This window comes from Sinohyriopsis cumingii, chromosome 15 (genome assembly GCF_028554795.1).
Source record: "Sinohyriopsis cumingii isolate HCF-2022 chromosome 15, ASM2855479v2, whole genome shotgun sequence".
NCBI classification, from domain to species: domain Eukaryota; kingdom Metazoa; phylum Mollusca; class Bivalvia; order Unionida; family Unionidae; genus Sinohyriopsis; species Sinohyriopsis cumingii.
The window spans coordinates 108,382,951-108,410,338 of record NC_142975.1 but is presented as its reverse complement, the minus strand read 5'-3'; the positions used below and the strand labels follow the sequence as shown (position 1 = coordinate 108,410,338).

The following is a 27,388-nucleotide window of genomic DNA, read 5'->3' as shown; positions in this document are numbered from 1 at the left end:
CTGATGTGCCAATCGCCTCGTCTTTTTATGTGTTAACCGTCATCGGACGCGTGATGTTTTGAAATCTTTAGATATAACTTTTACAAATTAATTACATTTTGTTGTGCATCTAAAGCATATTCAAGGAAACGATTGCTCCCAACACGGTCACAATCGGAATGCCTTCGGCTAATTGTCAATTGACATATCCTCGGCCCATTTTTTTATGAAACCAGAACAGAGCCATGTTACTCCGATTGAGTATGTCTATTAAATTTCCCTTTTAAAGATTTGATTAATACAAAACTATATTAATCAGTGTTTAGAAATTTGCCATAACACTTGGCAAATAAAGCTTTTATTTCCATACAAATCTGAAGCATTAATTTTGTAAGATTTGTGCCAGACCTGATAGTGGTCTATTTTTGTAAACACCTAAGTGTCAGGTCACAGTCACTGAGTCAGTGCACCATGTCGGAGAACAACATCCCTGCCGGAGAACTTCACCGCGATTGAGTAAATGTTCATTTCTAAGTAACTGGTCAAGATTTTATTCCCTGCCTATACTATTGGTATGTATATTTTTATAATGATGTCAAAGTTAGAAACTGTTTGCTATATTTTCTTGCAAATTCATCTTGATATGTTAACATTATGGAAAACGAAAGCACATACCGTTTACAGCTTCAGACATCGCCACAGATCATATAAAATTAATTTTAAAAGTCATCAGACCTGATTTTTGACCTTCTACTTTACTTTCATGCACACATAATTTAGATACCAAAACTTATTTTGACATTAATGTTTGAGTAGATTTTATAAATCACACACGCACACACACACACACAGACACACACACACACACACACACACACACACATATATATATATATATATATATATATATATATATATATATATATATATATATATATATATATATAAGAGAGAGAGAGTCCATTATTTTTGAAGAACTGGCTGACAAGGAATATGTATTTACCTTTATGCAATAAATCTTTGACCTGCTTATAAAGGGAAGAAATGCCTGCATCTTTTTAGTCACTGCGGCTACTTTCCCAGAAATGTCCTTCAATACTGTCTACATTTACGTCATATTAATACATGTTTTATAAAAGATTATGTGAGAGCAAATGATCGTAAAAGTTGCTATGAGCATTATGCATATTAGTCCTGTAAATCAGACCCCAAATTCTATGTTGAAACTGATGGGCTACTTGTGGGTCTGTTAGTACCTATTCATAAAATCTAGGAATTGTTTGCATATAGATATGTATGCAACATATCAGTGTACCTTTTAGACACTTACAGGTATGTCTCGCATCTCTTGAGTTATCATTGGGTCTTGGTGCTGATATGTCCAGAATATTTCTGAATAATATCCTTTGTTTGGCAACTTGTAAATCCATGTGAAACAACACAACCATATGTCCTATAGCCATTTTGAATTTTGTGCTTTATATGCCTTTTACCAAATATTGACAAGTCTCTAAACCGCACATGTGTTTTGGAAAGATTTCTAGGCAGCAAATTGCACATTTAATGAACACTAGACATCAGACCAATAAATCATCCAATAGTATCAACACAAATTTGGGGTCTGATTTATGGGACTGTCATTCGCTAATATTTAGACAACATATTGATGTAGCAACAATCAAGCACTGTTTCCACTGATTTGAAAAATATATAGATTTGAATACGATCATTTATAATATTAAATCCTGAAGATATCTCCTTTCAAATCATCGAAACTTTATTACTGACAGCAATACTTCCCAGTGTTAATCCAATCAAACAAATATAAAAAATGAACTCAGTATGAAAAGGACAGTCTAAGATGACGTACATGTGAATACATTAATTTTATTTTTATCCCAGAGTTCTCACTGAATATTATTTACTTTATCAGTGCTGAAGGAATTTCTTTAATTAGAAGTTCATTTTGAAATTGTTTAAATGTACTTTTGTCATAATGATAAAGCAAAATCTGTTGCTTCTCCAGCTTAGTTATGGCCCTTTGCTACTTACCTTATACACTTGCTTATAAGTCGAGTCCAGCTGCAAAAAAAACAGGCACTTATCTGCAGTTGCATAATGCACCAATAGAACAGGGTCTGTGTTGTGTGTTCTACTTATTACTTCTTATAAGCTGCATATTATGTAGAGGCAGATCTGGGTCTAGAAAGTTTGCAGTTGGACTTGATTTACAAGCAAGTATATATGGTAATATAATACCTGAGAGAGAGAGAGAGGACCACAAGTGAATAATGACACAATGAATAATGTTTATGTATGTATTATAAGGAATTGTTTAAACAGATGCTCCATATTAGTAACTGATTTCTTTGATAAAATCTTGAACAACTGTAAACAGTATTTATAATTTATATCATAAGATATATCAGAGTAACACTGAAGTAACAAGTCAAAAGTATGAGACTAAGATTTAGAAATAAGAATATCTGTTTTACTTGATGAGGGGTTTTGTGTTGTTAACAAGGCTTCTGTATTGTAAGCTATTATTTATGCTTCTTGTTATGTCAGGAGACTGTAGGCCGTGTCCATTGTTACAAGCCTGGTTTTGGTATTAAGGATAATTTAAGACTGTAGGTCCTGTCAGCTATTAGAAGCCTAGTTTTTGGTGTTAAGGGTAATTTAAGACTGAAGGCCATGTACAAGCCTAGTTTTGGTGTTAAGGGCAATTTAAGACTGCAGACCATGTCCACTATTACAAGCTTGGTTTTGGTGTTAAGGTTAATTTAAGAGTGCAGACCATGTCCACTATTACAAGCTTGGTTTTGGTGTTAAGGTTAATTTAAGACTAGGCCATGTACAAGCCTGGTTTTCATGTTACGAGTAATTTAAGACTGTAAGCCATGTACAAGCCTGGTTTAGGTGTTAAGGGTATTTAAGACTGTAGTCCATTTCCACTATTACAAGCTTGGTTTTTGTGTTAAGGGGTAATTTAAGACTGTAGACCATGTTAACTATTACAAGCCTGGTTTAGGTGTTAAGGGTATTTAAGACTGTAGTCCATTTCCATTATTGCAAGCTTGGTTTTTGTGTTAAGGGGTAATTTAAGACTGTAGGCTGTATCTACTACTACATTAACTTTGTTTGGGGCATCAAAGGTAAATTAAGCACTGAGAATAAAGGTAGATCTAAAATATTTTATTATGTTAAGTTTGATGCAGTTAAAGTGATTATACAATTAAACAAATTGTTCTGTATACTTAAGTGATACATGCATTGAAGACGATGCTTGTTCTTTTGAAAAAAAACCAGGAAAATGAAATATGATCAGGGGTTATGGTACCACATGCAAATATTAATTTGGATAATTTAAACTTGGATCATGGAGAATCTGCTGTAACAAACAATCCGTTTTTATAGGAATCCCATGCAATCTTGGGATGATTGAACCATACAAGTAATCACAATGAAGACTGGTGTTCGTGTAGTGAGAGGTCCCCACTGGCGATATGGGGACCTTGATGGGGGTGTTGGCTACTTGGGTACAGTGGTAAGGATACTTCAGAATAACAAAGTGCTAGTAAGATGGGATATCGGAACTGAGACTGAGTGCAGAGCAGGTACTAATGGGGCCTTCGACCTCAGGATTTATGACAATGCACCAATAGGTAAGATGATGTAATATATTGTCTGCATTTTTCATACACCATAAATCCACACCGTTAAATTATTGTTTTCATCTAATTTTAACTCTTATTTAACAAAATAATTTTTTTAAGGAGAAAAGGTAATTAATATTAAGTGTAAATTCTTTTGGCTAACAGTATATATTTAAGTTATATTTTGACATTTCAGAATGACAGTGAAAACTAGGTTTTAGAACAAGCATGTGTAATAATCATTTACCAGGATGTACTGCATGTGATATACATTATCTGAATTATTAACCTTTTCATGTCTGGTGTTTTGATAGTTAAGAGAGAAATAATATGCCTATCATCTTTTTCATTTCCTCACCATATCAATATTGTTTGGAGTATTTAGTGTTACCCATATCTGTCCATCACATCATGTTGTCATCCATCATGAATCAATATTGTTTGGAGTATTTAGTGTTACCCATATCTGTCCATCACATCTTGTTGTCATCCATCATGAATCAATATTGTTTGGAGTATTTAGTGTTACCCATATATGTCCATCATATTATGTTGTCATCCATCATGAATCAATATTGTTTGGAGTATTTAGTGTTACCCATATCTGTCCATCACATCATGTTGTCATCCATCATGAATCAATATTGTTTGGAGTATTTAGTGTTACCCATATCTATCCATCACATCATGTTGTCATCCATCATGAATCAATATTGTTTGGAGTATTTAGTGTTACCCATATCTGTCCATCACATCATGTTGTCATCCATCATGAATCAATATTGTTTGGAGTATTTAGTGTTACCCATATCTGTCCATCACATCATATTGTCATCCATCATGAATCAATATTGTTTGGAGTATTTAGTGTTACCCATATCTGTCCATCATATTATATTGTCATCCATCATGAATCAATATTGTTTTGGAGTATTTAGTGTTACCCATATCTGTCCATCACATCATGTTGTCATCCATCATGAATCAATATTGTTTGGAGTATTTAGTGTTACCCATATCTTTCCAGCACATCATGTTGTCATCTATCATGAATCAATATTGTTTGGAGTATTTAGTGTTACCCATATCTGTCCATCACATCATGTTGTCATCCATCATGAATCAATATTGTTTGGAGTATTTAGTGTTACCCATGTCTGTCCATCACATCATGTTGTCATCCATCATGAATCAATATTGTTTGGAGTATTTAGTGTTACCCATATCTGTCCATCACATCATGTTGTCATCCATCATGAATCAATATTGTTTGGAGTATTTAGTGTTACCCATATCTGTCCATCACATCATGTTGTCATCCATCATGAATCAATATTGTTTGGAGTATTTAGTGTTACCCATATCTTTCCAGCACATCATGTTGTCATCCATTATGAATCAATATTGTTTGGAGTATTTAGTGTTACCCATATCTGTCCATCACATCATGTTGTCATCCATCATGAATCAATATTGTTTGGAGTATTTAGTGTTACCCATATCTGTCCATCACATCATGTTGTCATCCATCATGAATCAATATTGTTTGGAGTATTTAGTGTTACCCATATATGCCCATCTAAATGCAGTATATTCTCAGGGAAATTTTTACAAAAAGTACATTTATCAGTATCAGGCAGTTTTATTTTATCGAAAAATGAATTCATTGGTAAAATTCTGTAAATAACACAAAATTGAAACTATTGTAATTTTGAATTTTTTGTTATTATAAAAACTTTAGCATACATGTTAGGCCACACATCCATATTCGGATTGAAAGTTTTGTTCCATTTCCTTTCACTAGGTGGTTTAACATCCATTTCAAAAGTTGTTTGTAAATGTCTTTACACCATTTATTATTATGAAATTTAGTTTCCAGATTTAAAGGGATAAATGGTCTGACCGGTGTCATTACATATAATCGTAACTGTTTACGTAAGAAATTTTCATACTGGATAATACCTTAAACAGTAAGGAAATTCATTTCAGACCATAGTTAGCCTTAAAACTATCAAAATAAAAATAGTTCTCTGATCTGTAAGCATATCATAAATGTAAATTACATTATGTTCAAACCATTTCTTTTTAGAAAAATGGGTACCTTGTTCACTCCCATTAGTGAGTTTATCCATACATTTTGTTTTCATAAGATCTTATCCTGCCCAGGGTATATTTCTCTATTAATAGTTTCCAAGCCAGTAAAACATCATACCAAAAAGCATTTTTTTGTCTTTTGGATTATGTCATTTTATTGTCAACTCTTAATTAGAGCAGGTATTTTACCTCTAAAATTTCATGCTCAAACAAATTGACAAATTTTCTATTAGATAGAAGAACTGTATGAATACATGTTATTTTCAAAGCTAATATTAACTTATCAATGACTGAAATTGCCCTGCCACCTTTAGAAAAAGTTTCATGCGTGATCTCTTTTCACTTTGCTCCCTTTTGACTGCCAAATAAAGGTGAAAATAAATTGATCTAACACCCAGATTAAATTTTGCAGAGAATTTAGTAACAAGATGAACCAATTATTAAGCTTTGGAATAATTAAAGTTTTCAGAACTGTTATTTTTCTAACTGGTGTTACTGATTGCTTTTCCCAATGTTTTAAACAATGTTTTAAAATTTTTTAATCAATTCTATTTATATTTTCAAAACTTTCTTTACCATTTCTTCCAAATCCACCAAAACCTTGAGGCCCAGTGATGTAGTTTAACACTTCAATAGAGGATTCCAAAGAAGTTTAACACTTCAGTAGAGGATTCCAAAGAAGTTTAACACTTCAATAGAGGATTCCAAAGAAGCTGAACACTTCAGTAGAGGATTCCAAAGAAGTTAACACTTCAATAGAGGATTCCAAAGAAGTTTAACACTTCAATTAAGGATTCCAAAGAAGTTTAAAACACTTCAGTAGAGGATTCCAAAGAAGTTTAACACTTCAGTAGAGGATTCCAAAGAAGTTTAAAACACATCAGTAGATGATTCCAAAGAAGTTTAACACTTCAGTAGAGGATTCCAAAGAAGTTTAACACTTCAGTAGAGGATTCCAAAGAAGTTTAACACTTCAGTAGAGGATTCCAAAGAAGTTTAACAGTTCAATTAAGGATTCCAAAGAAGTTTAAAACACTTCAGTAGAGGATTCCAAAGAAGTTTAACACTTCAGTAGAGGATTCCAAAGAAGTTTAAAACACATCAGTAGATGATTCCAAAGAAGTTTAACACTTCAGTAGAGGATTCCAAAGAAGTTTAACACTTCAGTAGAGGATTCCAAAGAAGTTTAACACTTCAATAGAGGATTCCAAAAAAGTTTAACACTTCAGTAGAGGATTCCAAAGAAGTTTAACACTTCAGTAGAGGATTCTAAAGAAGTTTAAAACACTTCAGTAGAGGATTCCAAAGAAGTTTAACACTTCAGTAGAGGATTCCAAAGAAGTTTAACACTTCAGTAGAGGATTCCAAAGAAGTTCAGCACTTCACTAGAGGATTCTAAGGATTCAATAGAGCCTCAATAGTTAAAGTATTATCATCAGCAAACTGTGACAGTAAATATTCTGTTTCCTTTAACTTGAGACCTTTTTTTTATTTATTATTCTTTAATAGTATAGACAATATTACTGCACATAATAAGAAGAGTTATGGGGATATTGGATCACCCTGTCTACAACACCTGGAAATTTTGAAAACTCTGAAAGAACGAAATTCTGTCAAACTGCCAATGAGATATTACGATAAAATGTTTTAGCCCAGTGCCTTATACTTGGTCCAAAATTTTAAAAAAGTTAGAACATTATAAATAAATTTCCATGCAATATAATCAAATGCTTTTTCAAAATTGATTAATAATAGCATACTTGGAATTTGTAACTTTCTGTAATATCATATACAATCCTTGTATTTTCCCTAATATGTATTCCTTTTACAAAACCAATTTGATCATCAGATATTATTTAATTCAGTACTGCCTTAATTCTTTTGGCAATGCATCCTGACACTAATTTTGTATACAACATTAAGTAGAGAAATTGGATGTCAGTTCCTCAGGTACTGTGTTGGTTTATTCTCCTTGGGTATGCAAATCATAATACCTTGTCTCAAAACAGTTGAGAATGATCCATTTTCATATGCTTCATTAACTGTTTTAACCACAAATTCCCTAAACAATCCAGTACTTCTGTTTTGGGTAACTTTGCCTTCTAATCTTAAAAATTGTGCTTTGTTAAGCCTAAGAATATTATAGTTTTTTTGAACGACCTCTAAGTATATATTTTCTTCCTATTTTTCCTCATTATATAGATTATTATAATAGTCTTTATCTTCCCCTAGATTTTGAAATTGACTAGTATTACTTTATTTTCATCTTTAATTAATTTTGTAATTATTTTATTAGCATAGTTTCTATTTTCTTGATGGCATTAGTATCGTGTTGCATGTGTCATCCTGGTTAGTCTACCCATTTTACTATGGATCTAATAATACATCCTTGAAGCTTCTCTTTTCTTGTGCTTTCAAGCTCTTTTTTTAGACTACAATATTTCCAGATTTATAAGATTCCATTGAACCATTCTCTAAGGAATCTATCTGCTGCAGAAGTTCATTTTCCTGTTTTAATTTACACTTCTTTTTATATGAAGTATACAAAATGGTTTTTCCACAAATTCCCATCAGCAGTGTATCTAGAAATAATGAGTCTGATATAGTAAATCTTTTGTTTCAGTTCAATTCATTGGCAGTATTTTCCCCATAATCAGTTGAAGCATAATGTAATAATATTCTCTTTGTGCAATTTTTCGTTTCATTAATATATTTTTTATCAATCAGTAAACTGTTAGTAAATTTCCATAAACCTTTTCTTGTTATGAATTTGAATTTAAATGCAATATTATTATGGAATGTTCAGACCTATAACTTGGTTCAGTTGTTGCTTTTCATACACTTGGAATAAGAGATTGTGAGAGTCAAGAAAGAAATCCAATGATAAATTTCATTTCTGCTCAATAACTTTTGAACAACTTTTTAGATTAAAACCAAATTTGGTATGAGGTTTAACATTTAGAAAGCAAAGCTCAAGTTTAGATTCCACTACTTTTTAAAAAAATTTTTTAAGTTTATAGCCCCTGTTTGACTTGTATGTGTGTATGATTTGGATTTTTAACATAGCTTTTAACAATTTTTCAGTCTTATTGCTGCAGTGTCTGCAGTGTGACATTTTATAGTGATGTCTAGCACTGGAGCATCATGCTGCAGACATGTAGCATGATGTCCCATCCAGTCACATTAGGCTGACACCAGGCTGACCAGTCCTAACACTAACCTCTTAATGCTGAGTACCAAGCGAGGCAGCTGTTAGGACCATTTTTGTAAGTCTTTGGTATGACTTGGCCAGGATCGAACCCATGACCTCTTGCATCCGAGGCAGATGCTCTAACCACTAGGCCACCAGAGCGGTCATTTGACTTGTAATCTTAGCATTTAATTACATTACATTATTTTGGCAGGGACTCTCATGTCACATAGACACTTACGTTTAAGCTCTTAATAAATACAAAAAGAAAAGAATGAAGACAACAAGCTTTGTAAAATTTAACAAATATCTTTCCCTAGAAAAAACAAGGTAAAAACAGAAAAGAGAACTTAGTTTTAAGAATCAAATCCAAAAATAATCCAAAAATTAACAATTAGAAGTCCTAGTAATAAATTGTTCTAATGAATATGAGTTCTAGTCCTGACAAAAAATCCAAAATGGAAGGTGATGGCATATGCTATAGCCAGTGTAGCTCTGATGTGTCTATAGTTCTTTGTTGTACCATGAAAAATAATATTCCAGTGATTCAATTCTGATTAAAATCTTTGAATCCAAATAATTTGAAGAAAAATTAAAATGTAACTCCAACTGGTCACAACAGGACAAACACCTTGATGTCTAAGTGTTTAGAAGTCCAACTAAATAAATTCTCTATAGATAAAGGATATACACTAGATTAAGATGTAAAACAGATTCCTGGATGAGGGTCAACCCTGTGGTAAAACCAGAATTTCGAGAACATCATAGAAGCTATTTACCTCTAAAGTCACATAGTCCCAGTCAGCCTCGATTTTACTCTTATCAATCACACATTAAGAATGAATAAAAAGAAGAAATTGTTTACTTGATTCTCAATCATGGTTAGGAACTAGGTCATCTTTTAGATACAAAGTTCTATTATTAGGTGTTTGCAAAAAAACAGTCAGGTCAAACTAATTTCTGGAAAATGTCAAATTCCAGTAAACAAAATTACATTACTATAACATGTAATGGAATTTTAAAAAAATTTAAAACTAACAAACAAACAATTATATTAAATCAAATATATTAAATTAAATATACATAACACTAACCCTTTTTTGCTATTTATAAGGCTCTGTGCATTTCATTTTCTGGTTGGGAAGAAGTCCTTCATTTTGAAATATATAAATATTTATCTTCCTGCCATTAATATCATATTTTCTTTCAGAAAATGTCCTTTTCTATCACTCATGGCCAATAGAGTTGAATTAAAAATGCAACATACTGGTTGATGATTCGTTTATTTGCTTGCTTTAAAATTTCACTGGGCGCAGATATCAGAACTCTTGCAAATGTAGTATTTGTTGCTGAAATATAGTTGTTACTATTAAATTTTAAACAAAATAATTGTTGATTTTATTACCAACATAGGTCAAAGTGGTAGAAATGTGAGGTTGAATAATAGTTGTATTATTATTATCATTATTATTATTATTATTATTGATAATGTGCATGATGATGATAATGGTGGTGGTGGTGGTAATGATGATTATCTATGTAGTGGTAGTGCTGATCATGATTATTATTATTATTATTATTATTATTACCATAGGTGTAATCCATGACCATATTTACTGTAGCATCTGTGCTGTACCTGCAAACCATATCCGGGGTATGAGATGGAAATGTCTCAAGTGCCATGATTATGATCTCTGCATGAAATGTTACTATTCAGACAAGCATGCAAAATGTAACTTGACTCACTCATATGTCCTGTTCACCACTCCAAGATCGACAGTGTAAGTAAAGTCAAGATTATTACATGTATTTCAGAATTATGATATGCATCACAGAAATCAAGATGATAATAATACGATGATTGCTATTATTATTATTATTATTATAGGTATAAACCATGCACCTGTTTACTGTAGCATCTGTGCTGTACCTGAAAACCATATCCAGGGTATGAGATGGAAATGTCTCAAGTGCCATCATTATGATCTCTGCACAAAATGTTACTATTCAGACAAGTATGCAAAATGTAAATTGTCTCACTCATATGTCCTGTTCACCACTCCAAGATCGACAGTGTAAGTAAAGTCAAGCTAATTACATGTATTTCAGAATTATGATACGCATCACAGAAATCAAGATGATGATAATACGATGATTGCTATTATTATTATTATTATAGGTATAAACCATGCACCTGTTTACTGTAGCATCTGTGCTGTACCTGAAAACCATATCCAGGGTATGAGATGGAAATGTCTCAAGTGCCATCATTATGATCTCTGCACAAAATGTTACTATTCAGACAAGTATGCAAAATGTAAATTGTCTCACTCATATGTCCTGTTCACCACTCCAAGATCGACAGTGTAAGTAAAGTCAAGCTAATTACATGTATTTCAGAATTATGATATGCATCACAGAAATCAAGATGATGATAATACGATGATTGCTATTATTATTATTATTATTATAGGTATAAACCATGCACCTGTTTACTGTAGCATCTGTGCTGTACCTGAAAACCATATCCAGGGTATAAGATGGAAATGTCTCAAGTGCAGTGATTATAATCTGTGTATGAAATGTTACTATTCAGACAAGCATTCAAAATGTAACTTGTCCCACTCATATGTCCTGTTCACCACAATCAAGCTAATTATCTCAGTAGTCCTTTTGGGGAAGAACTTTTATAGCATGCTATCTTACATTATGGTCCAAAATAACCTTGTTTCCAGCAGTAAAGCTTATTGAATTTCCCATCAGATTATGGTGAAATAAGTCAATAAAGGACATCCAATGGAATCTGGACCACATAAAAATGTCCTTTATGAGCAGGTTACCCTTCTAGATAGACGTCCTTTGTTGGCAGGTATTGTTGGAGGAATTCCTTTCATGAACAGGTTATACACATGTGTCCTTTATGTTCATGTCATTTATAGACATCAGACATTTATGAACAGTTGTCCTTATGCACATGTGTCCTTTATGGACAGGTGTTTTTTGAATGGCGGTAAAATTAAATGAAAATTAATCAAAGGACCAATAAAGATTGTTTAGAGGTAAACAAGTTTTAAAAATATTCATCTTAGGAATTATTTTCTAGTTAATCACTAATTATTACTAATTATAGGAATATCAATATAATCAGTCAGTTTGCAGTTAGATAATTTCATTATTATAAATCAAACTGTGATCATAAATAAAAATATGCATTTGATTCAATCCTTTTGTTTTTAGCTGTGTATTATTATTATTATTATTATCATCATTATTATTATTATTATTATTATTATTATTATTATCATCATCATTATTATTATTATTGTTATTATTATTATTATTAATATTATTATTATCATTATTATTATTATTAATATCATTATTATCATCATCATCATTATTATTATTATCATCATTATTATTATTATTATCATTATTATTATTATTATTATTATTATTATTATTATTATTATTGTTATTCCTACTAATGTGATGCACATCAATTTGCATCACCAATTCTAATAATATAGTATCATTATGTACATATTGGTTTTATTTTCACTTTTGAAAGTTATAAATATTTCATTTTGTTACATAATAATTTTACTTCTGTTGTGTATTTGAAAATGAATATTCTAAACTTCAAGAAATATCAGAAACAAAATTACTCTAGTTTTTTAATTTAATAATATCTTCTTTCTGTAAGTGTGAGTAATCTTACAAATTCCATCTTGCCATATTTTTTGTTCAGTACCAAATAGTTTGCTGCTTTTTAGCAACAAGTGGGTGATATAGTATTTGCATTTCCAGCATGTCTTTAATTATGTACATAATTGTTCCCTGCCTTTTGACAACAAATGGGAGATATTTTATTTGTTTTTTCATCTTTTCATCTGTACATCTGTTATTGTTTCATTTTTTAATCTAAATTTAAAGCTGTTTAAGATAAATGGATCAAAGATAGTTTATCTGTAATCATTACTGGAAGGTGTGGCATTTACAACATTTGGTGGCATGTCTTCAAGGTGAAGGTCAAATGTCAGTATTTGTAGTTTTCCATCACACTTTCCTTTCCACTAGATAACTTTGGAAATAACTTTGGGAACATTGGATATAAGTGGATGGATCTTAGTAGACTTATTTTTCTATCAGTGATACTTAAATATCATTAATAGATGGTGTGTCTTGTGTCAGATGATGAGTCCAGTCTTAAAGGTCAAGGTCATGGGAAATATTTGTGAATGATTTTGTTTCTAAACTAGATAGCATGTTATACACCACAGTCAAGGTCAGACATATATCTTCAAAATCAAGGACACTGTTTATGACTCTATAGTCTTAAACCAAATAACTGAAAATAATGAGACCATCAAGCTTAGTAAAATTCAACAAATATTTTCCTATAATACAAAATGAAAGCTTAAAAAGAACCTACAGTATTTTGAATTAAGTCCCAAATAGTCCTAAAAGTTATATCACAAGTCCTAATGTGTAGAGTATTCCAAATGAATTCTAGTGGTGTTCTGAATGAATTCCAATCTTGAATGTGCTGATGTACAATCATCCTAGAATAGTGTGGATGTGCTTAGCAGTCCTGATGTATCATGTTGGTATCATCCAGAATATCCATGAATGAATTTACAATAATCACAAAATAGTGATTAAGTCTGAAAGTATTGTTGAGCACTTTATAAAATCAGTGAATAATTTTAGTAAATCAATCCTCTCAAATATTAACTGAACACAACTTAAATATTGATTCAGCTTCAGATATTAAGATGGGAATAAGCAATTCTAATATAAACAACCATTATATAAAAACATAGACACAATAACAGAACCAGGATGAGGGTAAAATTTTCATATCTAGAACATTCTAAATTGTCAACAAGATCAGGCCTGTTAATAAACTTTTGATAAACAACATGGCAAACATCAGGTACACATGGTTTTCCCAAAGGGAATACCAATGTCCTGAATTGAGATCCAAGTAAACTAGTTTACTCCAAGTAATATTGATCCTAAAATATAATTTATATATTCTTATCTTGTTTACACTCATTCAGAAGGGTTTATCTTTTGTGTGATCCTTTTTTTGCATTTTGTTTTTGTTTTGGCCTGGGCCAGAAGAGCTTATATGATGATTTGTTGTCTATTCATTCATTAGCACAGTTATCACTACTCCTTCTAAACTACTTGGGGGATTGCCATGAAACTGTACACACACACACACACACACACACACATTCAGCCAGTAATTTAGTTCATTCTAAGCAAAAATGGTGTCACACAGGCATCCAATATCACAACCACAACATCCATCTTAAAAGTCTTGTGAATGGGGAATCATATTGGCATGGGGTTTTCATCAGATGACTTCATACAGTGTCTGATTAGTCTTCAATGAAAATGGTATAAATCTGGTGTCTAATATGGCATCACAACAGCCATCTTGAAATCTTAATATTGCTGCTTCTTCTAAATGGATGGTCATATTAAGATGGGGTTTACAGTGACAGATGGTCCTAAACAAAAATGGTGCTGATATAATATCCAATATTGACATCATGGCAGCCCTCTTAAAAACTTTGTTGTTACTACTATTCCTGAACAGAAAGTCAAATTGAAATGTGGTATTCAACAGAAGACTTCTTATGATCTGTAGTTGGTCCTAAATGAACATAGTGCCAGTCTGGTGTCTATTATGGCAGCTATAGAAGGTATATTGCAAATCTTGTTATTTCTACTCCTAAATGGGAAGTCATATTAACATGGGGGTTTCCACCATAAGACTTCCTATCATGTCTGGATGCTTCTTAGTGAAATGGTGCTGATCTGATGTCCAATATGGCCACCCTAGTGACCATCCTGGAAATCATATTATTGCTACTCTTTCTGAATAGAATGTCATATTGACATGGGATCTTAACCAAGAAGAGTCTGATGATGTCTAGTTGGTCCTAATTGAAACTGTAGGCTCTTGCGCATCAAATATGGCTCCCACTGCTGCCATCTTTAAATTTTTCTATCAGTATTCCTCCTGAATGGATGCTCATTTAAAAATGGGGTTTGCTAAAAGACTTCTTACAATGTTTAGTTGGTCCTAAATGACATTGGTGCCACTTAACTTACACATCCAATGTTGCTATGACAGTGACCATCTTGAAAATCTTGTTATCCCTAATTCTTTTGAAGGAATGATCATAATGGCATGGAGTTTTCACTGAAAGATTTATTATGCTATCTAGTTGTTCATAAATAAAACTGTTGCCAATCAGACATTCAATATGTCCACCACACTGGTCATGTTGAAAATCTTATTATTGTAACTTCTCCTATGTGGCTAGTCATATTGACAGTGTGATTTTATTTGAAGGCTTATTATGATGTCTAGCTGTTGTTCTAACTGGAAATAGTGTACACTTGATATGGTTATCATGGCAATCAACACAATAGTGGCCAATTAAAAATAACAAGAGTCCCTTGAAGGGACTGATGCTCAACTGGCAGAAACAATTATTTAGAATTTAAAATAACCCCATTTCTTCCTTTTAATAACTTAGTGTTGAAACCATCTCAGATATTCATGAGCAGTAAAAAGATTTCCAGATTAGCTGTTGTGGTGGACATACTGTATGTCAGCTTGGCACCATTTTCGTTTAGGGCAAAGTAGACATCATTAGAAATCTTTTGGTAAAAACCAAATTCAATATGACCATCCATTCAGGAGGATAGCCAATGACAACTACATACATAGTCATATCCAGTAACTAGTCTGGTCTGATACAGGGTCAGAGTTTAGTAATTATATAAATTTTGTGATTGCTATGGTGTATAGGCAGGGGGAAAATATTCAGAAATTTCCTTTTTCTTCTGTTGCATTATATGCATCTTAATAAAGGGGTCATGATACTGTTGTGACTATGTGTCTTTAATTAAGTAACAGAAACAAGTGAAAACTACAATTTAAGTAAACTCAAAAAATTATTTATTGGGAATTAAATTCTAAACAATCCTAACTGTTCTATCACCACAAGTTCAAAAGTTTAGAATATTCCAAGCAAATTCCAATAGTCTTGAATGTCCTGATTTACCACAGTGATACAATCCAGAATGTCTTTGAATGAGTTCTCAATAATTCCAAAATAATGTGTCAAACCAAAGTCAATTAGCACTTAGTAATTCCAATGAACAATTTAAATAATTCCTCCAGAATTATATCTGAACACAACTGTACAATTTGATAAAAAATGGGTTCCAGTGACTGATCTAACATAGAAATGAATTATTTGTTTATCAAGTCTCTATTTATTCATATTTTCACATGACCTAGATATAAGTCATTCCAGTGGCAAATTCCAACCAAATCATAAACAAGTCTGTTTCTTGAATAATCTGAACTCAAGAAGCTATGACAACATCTTATTTACAAATTACAATGATGGACAAGAAGTAGTTATTTACATATGACCATTATCTTAAAGTGCAATCAAAAATCATGGACAAAAGTTAAGCACACAATATAGATATCTTATTGTCATGAAAAAGATTGTTATTCTTGATATTTGCTGACTTTAAAGTGATATTTCCAATATCAGATACATGATATTTGTTGATACTAATGAACTCTACCCATCACAATAACTGGCTGACTGGTCATGGGTGTATTGCCTCATTAATGAACTTTGCCCATTTTCTATGACTGGCTGACTGGTCATGGGTGTATTGCCTCATTAATGAACTTTGCCCATTTCTATGACTGGCTGACAGGGCATGGGTGTACTGCCTCATTAATGAACTGTGCCCATTTCTGTGACTGGCTGACTGGTCATGGGTGTATTGCCTCATTAATGAACTTTGCCCATTTTCTATGACTGGCTGACTGGTCATGGGTGTATTGCCTCATTAATGAACTGTGCCCATTTCTATGACTGGCTGACAGGGCATGGGTGTACTGCCTCATTAATGAACTGTGCCCATTTCTATGACTGGCTGACTGGACATTGGGTGTACTGCCTCATCAGCATGCACAAAGAATGATACATCTGAAGATGTTTCATTATATATACACATTTATTCCTTAATGAAATGCTAGAGAAAAGGCATTAAATCCTGTAAGCATGTTTCTCTCTTGTAACCTGATTTGGAAGTATAGGAGGCTGGTATTCAATGCCTATTATGAGCATTTTCCTTTAGCAGCATTGCATATGTTTGTAGTTTTTTTCTGTTAGGTTAAGGTCCTTGCACCAAAAAAAATTTGTATTCTCTTTGCCTTACTCTTGCACAGTGTTTTCTCCTTAATTCTGAGCTTCTCAAATCCTAACAGTTACAGTGAATGAATGATGTATGAATAAACAAAGAATTTTATATACCTGCATGGCACAGGCGTGTTGAGCATGTCCTTTTTCCGAGTAAATTTTGGAATTTGCAGATAATTCAAGTAACATTAGTGTTAAAATACATTATTATCCTTGGTTTATTCACTCAGTGTTGGAATGTTTAAAGATGTTAGTCCTTGCAAAGGTCAGGCATGCATCAGAACATTATATACGATCTCAATGCAAAGGTCAGGAATGCATCAAAACATTCTATACAATCTCATTGCAAAGGTCAGGCATGCATCAGAACATTCTATAGAATCTCATTGCAAAGATCAGGCATGCATCAAAACATTCTATACAATTACATTGCAAAGTTCAGGCATGCATTAGAACATTATATACAATCTCATTGCAAAGATCAGGCATGCATCAGAACATTATAAACAAAATATCATTACAAATGTCAGACATGCATTAGAACATTATATACAATCTCATTGCAAAGATCAGGCATGCATTAGAACATTATATACAATTACATTGCAAAGTTCAGGCATGCATTAGAACATTCTATACAATCTCATTGCAAAGATCAGGCATGCATCAGAACATTATATACAATCTCATTGCAAAGATCAGGCATGCATTAGAACATTATATACAATCTCATTGCAAAGATCAGGCATGCATTAGAACATTATATACAATGTCATTGCAAAGATCAGGCATGCATTAGAACATTATATACAATGTCATTGCAAAGATCAGGCATGCATTAGAACATTATATACAATGTCATTGCAAAGATCAGGCATGCATCAGAACATTATATACAATGTCATTGCAAAGATCAGGCATGCATTAGAACATTATATACAATGTCATTGCAAAGATCAGGCATGCATCAGAACATTATATACAGTGTCATTGCAAACGTCAGACATGCATTAGAACATTATATACAATGTCATTGCAAAGATCAGGCATGCATTAGAACATTATATACAATCTCATTTCAAAGATCAGGCATGCATCAGAACATTCTATAGAATCTCATTGTAAAGGTCAGGCATGCATTAGAACATTATATACAATCTCATTGCAAAGGTCAGGCATGCATTAGAACATTATATAAAATCTCATTTCAAAGATCAAGCATGCGTGAGAACATTCTATACAATCTCATTGCAAAGGTCAGGCATGCATCAGAATATTCTATAGAATCTCATTGCAAAAGTCAGGCATGCATTAGAACATTATATATAATCTCAATGCAAAGTTCAGGAATGCATTTAAACATTCAATACAATTTCATTGCAAAAAGTCAGGCATGCATTAGAACATTCTATATAATCTCATTGCAAAGTTCATGCATGCATCAGAACATTCTATAGAATCTCATTGCAAAGTTCAGGCATGCATAAGAACATTATATAAAATATCATTGCAAAGGTCAGGCATCATTCAGAACATTCTATAGAATCTCTTTGCAAAGATCAGGCCTGCATCAAAACATTATATACAGTCTCATTTCAAAGTTCAGGCATGCATTAGAACATTATATACAATCTCATTGCAAAGTTCAGGCATGCATTAGAACATTATATACAATCTCATTGCAAAGATCAGGCATGCATTAGAACATTCATAGAATCTCATTGCAAAGTTCAGGCCTGCATTAGAACATTATATACAATCTCATTGCAAAGATCAGGCATGCATTAGAACATTCTATACAATCTCATTGCAAAGGTCAGGCATGCATTAGAACATTATATACAATCTCATTGCAAAGGTCAGGCATGCATTAGAACATTATATACAATCTCATTGCAAAGGTCCGGCATGCATTAGAACATTCTATACAATCTCATTGCAAAGGTCAGGCATGCATTAGAACATTATATACAATCTCATTGCAAAGATCAGGCATGCATCAGAACATTCTATACAATCTCATTGCAAAGTTCAGACTTGCATTAGAACATTATATACAATCTCATTGCAAAGTTCAGGCATGCATTAGAACATTATATACAATCTCATTGCAAAGATCAGGCATGCATTAGAACATTATATACAATCTCATTGCAAAGATCAGGCATGCATTAGAACATTCTATACAATCTCATTGCAAAGGTCAAGCATGCATCAGAACATTATATACAATCTCATTGCAAAGATCAGGCATGCATTAGAACATTATATACAATCTCATTGCAAAGTTCAGGCATGCATCAGAACATTATATACAATCTCATTGCAAAGATCAGGCATGCATTAGAACATTCTATACAATCTCATTGCAAAGGTCAGGCATGCATCAGAACATTATATACAATCTCATTGCAAAGATCAGGCATGCGTCAGAACATTCTATACAGTCTCTTTGCAAAGATCAGGCATGCATCAGAACATTATATACAATCTCATTGCAAAGGTCAGGCATGCATTAGAACATTATATATTATCTCACTGCAACTGCTGCACACTAAAACATATCACATAGCGATAATTTTTCTATAATTTATTCTCTGAAGTTCTTAGAAACTCAAAAATAGAACTGACCTGATTAAACATTTCATAAAATTTTTTTTTACAATAAAGTGGCAAAATGCACAAATAATGCACTTCAAACCCAGAAGTACTTTGTGAAGAATTACATGGAAAAACCTTGAGGTCATTAGATAAGTGTAAAACCATAAAGTCATTAGGTAATTAAAAAACCTCGAAGTCATTAAATATGTGAAAAACCTCAAAATCATTAGGTTAGTGAAAAACCTTGAAGTTGATAGATAATTCAACAACCTCGAGAGCATTAGTTAAGTAAAAATCATCAAAGTTAATAGTTAAGTTATAAAACCTTGTAGTCAATAAATAAATAAACAAACTCGAAGTCATTAGATAAGTAAACAATCCTGAAGTCAATAGATAAGTAAACAATCTTGAAGTCAATAGATAAGTCAAACAACCTTGAACTTATTAGTTAAGTAAACAACCTCGAAGTTATTAGATAAGTTGAAAAACCTTAAAGTCAATAGATAAGTAAGAAAAACCTTGAAGTCAATAGATAAGTAAAAAAAACTTGAAGTCAATACATAAGTAAACAGCTGCAAAGTCATTATATAAGTGAAAACCCTTGAAGTCAATAGAAAAGTCTAAAAACCTCAAAATCAATCAAAGTCAGAAACCTCAAAAGTTAATAGATACGTAGGTTACATGATAGACATTGTATAACAAATATCAGTGATGTATTATAAGCTTACCATACTCATGATATGTGGTCATATTTTGATACATTGTTTCATAACATCATGTAACAATAACATACAGCTTTTTATCATTGTTATCCAGCAGTATTTGTTTTATATCCAGCAACAGTTTTTTATTTATATGATTGGCTTGTTGCTTGATACAAAAATCATCCAAATGTGTAAATAAGTGCATCATAGTTTAATGAAAAATATTTTTATTACAGTGTTAAAATATCACCAAGAAGGAAAAGCAAGAAAACAAAAGTGTACGGTATATTTCCTGGAGCAGACGTAATTAAAGCTATAGTTGTGCCAAATGAAGGTAATGCATGCAGATAGTTGATTTAAAAAAAGTAGGGTTTGTCTAATTCATAGATCTGAATCAATACACTCCTCCGTTATTATAGCAGTGCCCATGGGAGTCATAGAGTATATTGCCTGATAATGAGACTGCCTTATATTGAAGGATAGTAATCCGTCATAATGATGTCAGTGGATGCAGTATACTGCCTTATTGTCAGACTGACTTATAATGAGGTACTTGATATAGTGCACCCCCATTGTAATGGTGTCTATGGGAGTCGTAGTGTACTGCCATATAGTAAGTCCATCTTATAATGAACTTGATACAGCATTCCCACATTGTAATGCTGTCCAGGGAGACAAAGAGCATAATGTCTTAAAGTGAGAGTGCCTTATAATGATGTACATACTCATGATAATACATTGTAATGATGTTTCATGGGAGTCAGCCTATGTGGGTACATAATGAAGGTTGCCAGTAGATTCCTGTGGGTCAGTGGCTTTTCCCAGGGTTTTCCTGGGTTCATGCTCCATCAGTTATACTGGCCACCACATATAACCTATCTTGTGCTGAAAAATGACATTAAACCTCATAACAGCAACATCCATAGGAGTCATAGAGTACACTGCCATATAGTGAGGCTGCCATATAATGAAGAACATGATATAGTGTAATGCTGTCCATGGGAGTCATAGAGTACACTGCCATATAACGAGGCTGCCATATAATGAAGAACATGATATAGTGTAATGCTGTCCATGGGAGTCATAGAGTACACTGCCATATAGCGAGGCTGTCGTATAATGAAGAACATGATATAGTGTAATGCTGTCCATGGGAGTCATAGAGTACACTGCCATATAGCGAGGCTGCCATATAATGAAGAAGATGATATTGTGTGATGCTTTCCATGAGAGTCATAGAGTACACTGCCATATAGCGAGGCTGTCATATAATGAAGAACATGATATAGTGTAATGCTGTCCATGCCATGGGAGTCATAGAGTACACTGCCATATAGCGAGGCTGTCGTATAATGAAGAACATGATATAGTGTAATGCTGTCCATGGGAGTCATAGAGTACACTGCCATATAGCGAGGCTGCCATATAATGAAGAAGATGATATTGTGTGATGCTTTCCATGAGAGTCATAGAGTACACTGCCATATAGCGAGGCTGTCATATAATGAAGAACATGATATAGTGTAATGCTGTCCATGCCATGGGAGTCATAGAGTACACTGCCATATAGCGAGGCTGTCGTATAATGAAGAACATGATATAGTGTAATGCTGTCCATGGGAGTCATAGAGTACACTGCCATATAGTGAGGCTGTCGTATAATGAAGAACATGATATAGCATAATGCTGTCCATGGGTGTCATAGAGTACACTGCCATATAGCGAGGCTGTCATATAATGAAGAACATGATATAGTGTAATGCTGTCCATGGGAGTCAGAGTACACTGCCATATAGTGAGGCTGTCGTATAATGAAGAACATGATATAGCATAATGCTGTCCATGGGTGTCATAGAGCACACTGCCATATAGCGAGGCTGCCATATAATGAAGAAGATTATATAGTGTAATGCTGTCCATGGGTGTCATAGAGTATACCACCTTATAGTGAGACCACCTTATAATGTACTTGATACTGCTTTCCCTCATTATAATGCTGTCCAGGAAGTCATAGAGTATACTGTTTTATGGACAGACCAACTTACACTGAGGTGTCCATTTTAATTGGTGTGACATACAATACTGCTAATTAAATAGATGTATATGTCTGGTGTGGCAGACAGTACTGCTAATTAAATAGATATAAGTGTATGATTGGTGTAACATACAGTATACTGCTAATTCAATGGATACAAGTAATTGAGTGGTGTGATATACAATTTTGCTAATTAGAAAGATATAAGTATATGATTAGTGCCACATTATTATGACAGTACTAATCAAATAGGTATATAATTATTGTCACATTATTATGATAGTACTAATTAAATACTAGGTTTATAATTGGTGTCATTATTATGATCATAGTACTAATTAAATAGGTATATAATTGGTATCACATTATTATGATAGTACTAATTATATAGGTATATAATTAGTGTCACATTATTATGATAGTACTAATTAAATAGGTGTATAATTAGTGTCACATTATTATGATAGTACTAATTAAATAGGTATATAATTGGTATCACATTATTATGATAGTACTAATTAAATAGGTGTATAATTAGTGTCACATTATTATGATAATACTAATTAAATAGGTGTATAATGGGTGTCACATTATTATGATAGTACTAATTAAATAGGTGTATAATTAGTGTCACATTATTATAATAGTTCTAATTAAATAGGTGTATAATTAGTGTCACATTATTATGATAGTACTAATTAAATAGGTGTATAATTTGTGTCACATTATTATGATAGTACTAATTAAATAGGTACAAGAGTAGGACTGTTGTGAAGGGCTGACACTGAGGTGAACAATAGTGCTTAGAGCAAAGAGCTGACACTCACTATGAGGTGAACAGCATTGCTTAGAGCAAAGGGATGACACTATGAGGTATGTCGCAGAATAGAAACCGAGTGGGTTTTTGGACTAAATGAATAAGACAAACACAGTGTGAGAAAGATGTAAATTTATGAATGAATTAATAAAGAAAAATATATTATGTAAAAATACAATGATTCTCTCACGCTCTTAACATACGATTTACTCAAATCACTCTACACAAAATTCACACATCGAAAATAAACCAAAAATATTAAATCAATATGAAGTACAGATCCAAGAAACCTCATGGACTGCAGATATGCTTCAAACAGTATTTTACACTATAAGAGAGATTCACATAATCTTGAATATGAATTCTATTAAGATTCAAAATAATCTTATGAACACAACTAAGATTCAAAATAATCTTATGAACACAACGAAGATTCAAAATAATCTTATGGATATAAAAATGCAATGGAACAACAATTGATCCAAACGTATGCTTCTAGACCCCTTGTACAGTCACACGATTCCTTGGGTTGGCCCACACTCTTATCGGCCACTCGCACCCTTTATGAATCCACCATGTGTACAGTCATATGTGTACACACGTACAGACAGCATACAGCACCCTTTTTAATTTGCTACGTCTACGTCCGTGGCACAGACATATGTACATACATGCATATCAACAGTATGCAGCATTAAATATTCTGGAAACTCCAGACAGCTCTAAACAACTTTAGACAGCTTCAGACAGCTCTAGTCATATTCACAGTCACATTGACAATCACACTTCACAGCGACAGACACACTCAGCTACAATAAAACCAAATTGGTCATAATAATAGTTTCTGTATAATCTCTGGATATATGATGATACTTTACCCTCTAACAGTGACTTGTAATTCAAAGTTCAAATCTGCGTTGTAATAAATGCATTATTATGCAATAAGACATTACAAACCGAATAAGCTTCGCATATCAAATGAAAATGTATGGCTGGAGAACAATGGAGAGCATACACTCCTTGAAGTGATCCAAAACGACCAGTGTCGGTTTTAGAAATTGATCTTACTTAAATCCATAGGAGAGTGAGCAAAAGTCAGGGTAAAATACCCGTGCATATCATGTTAGTAATGTTACCTCATCACAAGTAATCTCTGGCTAGGTACATGTTAATACAGTTGCTTACCTGGAGAAACACATATTCACCCTTGATAACATTGTATGCATGTACAACGAGAAATAGTTGAATAGTTCTAAGGCAAAACCAAGTTATTTCTTTGCCTAATTCTGTGACAAGGTGAACAACATTGCTTAGAGCAAAGGGCTAACACTATGAGGTGAACAACTTTGCTTAGAGCAAAGGGCTGAGGCTATGAGGTGAACAATATTGCTTAGAGAAAAGGGCTGACACTATGAGGTGAACAATAGTGCTTAGAGCAAAGGGCTGACACTATGAGGTGAACAATAGTGCTTAGAGCAAAGGGCTGACACTATGAGGTGAACAATAGTGTTTAGAGCAAAGGCTGACACTCTGACGTGAACAACAGCACTTAGAGATAAGTATGACGTTGAGGTAAACAACAGCACTTAGAGCAAAGGCTGACACTTTGAGGTGAACAACAGCACTTAGAGCAAAGGCTGACACTTTGAGGTGAACAACAGCACTTAGAGCAAAGTATGACATTGAGGTAAACAACAGCACTTAGAGCAAAGGCTGACACTTTGAGGTGAACAACAGCACTTAGAGCAAAGGCTGACACTTTGAGGTGAATAGCAGCACTTAGAGCAAAGGCTGACACTTTGAGGTAAGTGAACAACAGCACTTAGAGCAAAGGCTGACACTTTGATGTGAACAACAGCACTTAGACCAAATGGCTGACACTTATAATGAGTGAAGTGTTATAGTATAGGGCTGACACTATAAGAGGATAACCATAGTAATTGCAGCATAACCTGGAGTAACAACATAATTGGATAACCCAGTTTCAGTACTTACAACAAATGATGGACAGACTATAAGAGGGCAAGGATTAAAGTTATTACAACAAAGGGCTGACACAATAAGAGAAATGAGTACATAGTGTTTACAAAAAAAATTGACACTGCAAGAGGGGGACCACCATAATACCTACAGCATATGAATGAGACTATAAGAGGAGGACCAATGGACCAATACTTACAGCAATGTCTGAGGGCTGATGCTACAAGAAGAGGACCAATGGACCAATACTTACAGCAATGTCTGAGGGCTGATGCTACAAGAGGAGGACCAATGGACCAATACTTACAGCAGTGTCTGAGAGCTGCCACTACAAGAAGAGGACCAATGGACCAATACTTACAGCAATGTCTGAGGGCTGATGCTACAAGAGGAGGACCAATGGACCAATACTTACAGCAGTGTCAGAGAGCTGACACTACAAGAAGAGGACCAATGGACCAATACTTTCAACAGTGTCTGAAAGCTGACACTACAAGAAGAGGACCAATGGACCAGTACTTACAGCAATATCTGAGAGCTGATGCTACAAGAGGAGGACCGATGGACCAATACTTACAGCAATGTCTGAGGGCTGATGCTACAAGAGGAGGAGCAATGGACCAATACTTACAGCAGTGTCTGAGAGCTGACACTACAAGAAGAAGAGCAATGGACCAATACTTTCAACAGTGTCTGAGAGCTGACACTACAAGAAGAGGACCATATGGACCAATACTTACAGCAATATCTGAGAGCTGCCAATACAAGAAGAGGACCAATGGACCAGTACTTACAGCAATGTCTGAGGGCTGATGCTACAAGAAGAGGACCGATGGACCAATACTTACAGCAGTGTCTGAGAGCTGACACTACAAGAGGAGGACCAATGGACCAATACATACAGCAATGTCTGAGGGCTGATGCTACAAAAGGAGGACCAATGGACCAATACTTACCGCAGTGTCTGAGAGCTGACACTACAAGAAGAGGACCAATGGACCAATACTTACAGCAATGTCTGAGGGCTGATGCTACAAGAGGAAGACTGATGGACCAATACTTACAGCAATGTCTGAGGGCTGATGCTATAAGAGGGGGGACCGATGGACCAATACTTACAGCAGTGTCTGAGGGCTGACACTATAAGATGATGACCAGTGGACCAATACTTACAGTGGTGTCCATGGGCTGACACTACAAGAGGGGAACTAATGCTTACAAAAAAGGACTGATGCTACATTAGAAGAGAACCACAGGGGGACAATAGAATTTTACAACTAAGGTCTTTCTGTAGATTGTGACTTTAAGATTTTAATAAAAGTTATTATTTAGCTTCCAAATTTGTTAACATAATTTGCAAATCGTGATGTATGTTATTAAAATAGTTGAAATTTGTCAGTTCATTTGTTGCATACAGCAGTGAGTAGACAGATTCTTTGATTATATGTACCTGATGCAAATATATGGAGTTGTCATGTTATCTGAGTGACTGAGTGATCACTGTTATGGATCACTGTCATCTCACCTCTGTCTGCGTGGTTTTAAGTCTCAGACTTAGCCAATGTGGGTACGTGAGACAGCTTACCAGTACCTTCTCATGGGTTGGTGGTTCTTTCCATGGTTTTCCCTGGTTCTTCCTCCACCATTTATACTGGCTGCCATGTATAGCCTATCTTGTGCTGAAAAATGGCATTAAATTCTGTTACAACAACAACATGCTGGCTGACATTAATATATACCATTTATTTATACTGCTAGTAAATATTGTTAGACTTTAGAAAATAAAATATATTTTGTATTTGTACAAAGTTCAGCAACGATCAGCAGGTGTCGTTACTCTTTTGCAGACCTTTTTGAAGTTTGGTGTGTCTTAAATCCCTGTATTTGCCAGATGCATCAAGCAGTTCAAAGGTTTTGACCCACAGCATCTGGATGTAATGATATGATATTCCAGAATATCATTATATTGAAATGTCTTTGATTTGTTTATAAATGAAACTGTCAAATAAAGATGTTAACAAGATAAAATTCAGTGGTCACTAGGTCTAGTTTACAGATTGTTTCTTTGTTGGAC

The 27,388-nt window shown here is 33.6% G+C and overlaps 1 protein-coding gene across 2 annotated transcripts in view; it reads left to right on the top strand.

Moving 5' to 3' along the window:
• Positions 1-237: 237 nt before the first annotated feature.
• LOC149782445 (E3 ubiquitin-protein ligase MIB2-like) overlaps positions 238-27,388 on the top strand; it is a 174,729-nt gene continuing 147,578 nt past the window's right edge. Inside the window, exons 1-4 of one of the 2 annotated variants that reach the window (XM_089933859.1) lie at positions 238-551; positions 3,397-3,644; positions 10,514-10,700; positions 20,719-20,816. In XM_089933859.1, the coding sequence (XP_089789985.1) occupies positions 3,443-3,644; positions 10,514-10,700; positions 20,719-20,816 (487 nt within the window). In that variant the 5' untranslated portion in view covers positions 238-551; positions 3,397-3,442. Of the gene's footprint in view, positions 552-3,396; positions 3,645-10,513; positions 10,701-11,103; positions 11,286-20,718; positions 20,817-27,388 lie in introns of those variants that run through there. The other variant, XM_089933860.1, reaches the window with a different exon arrangement.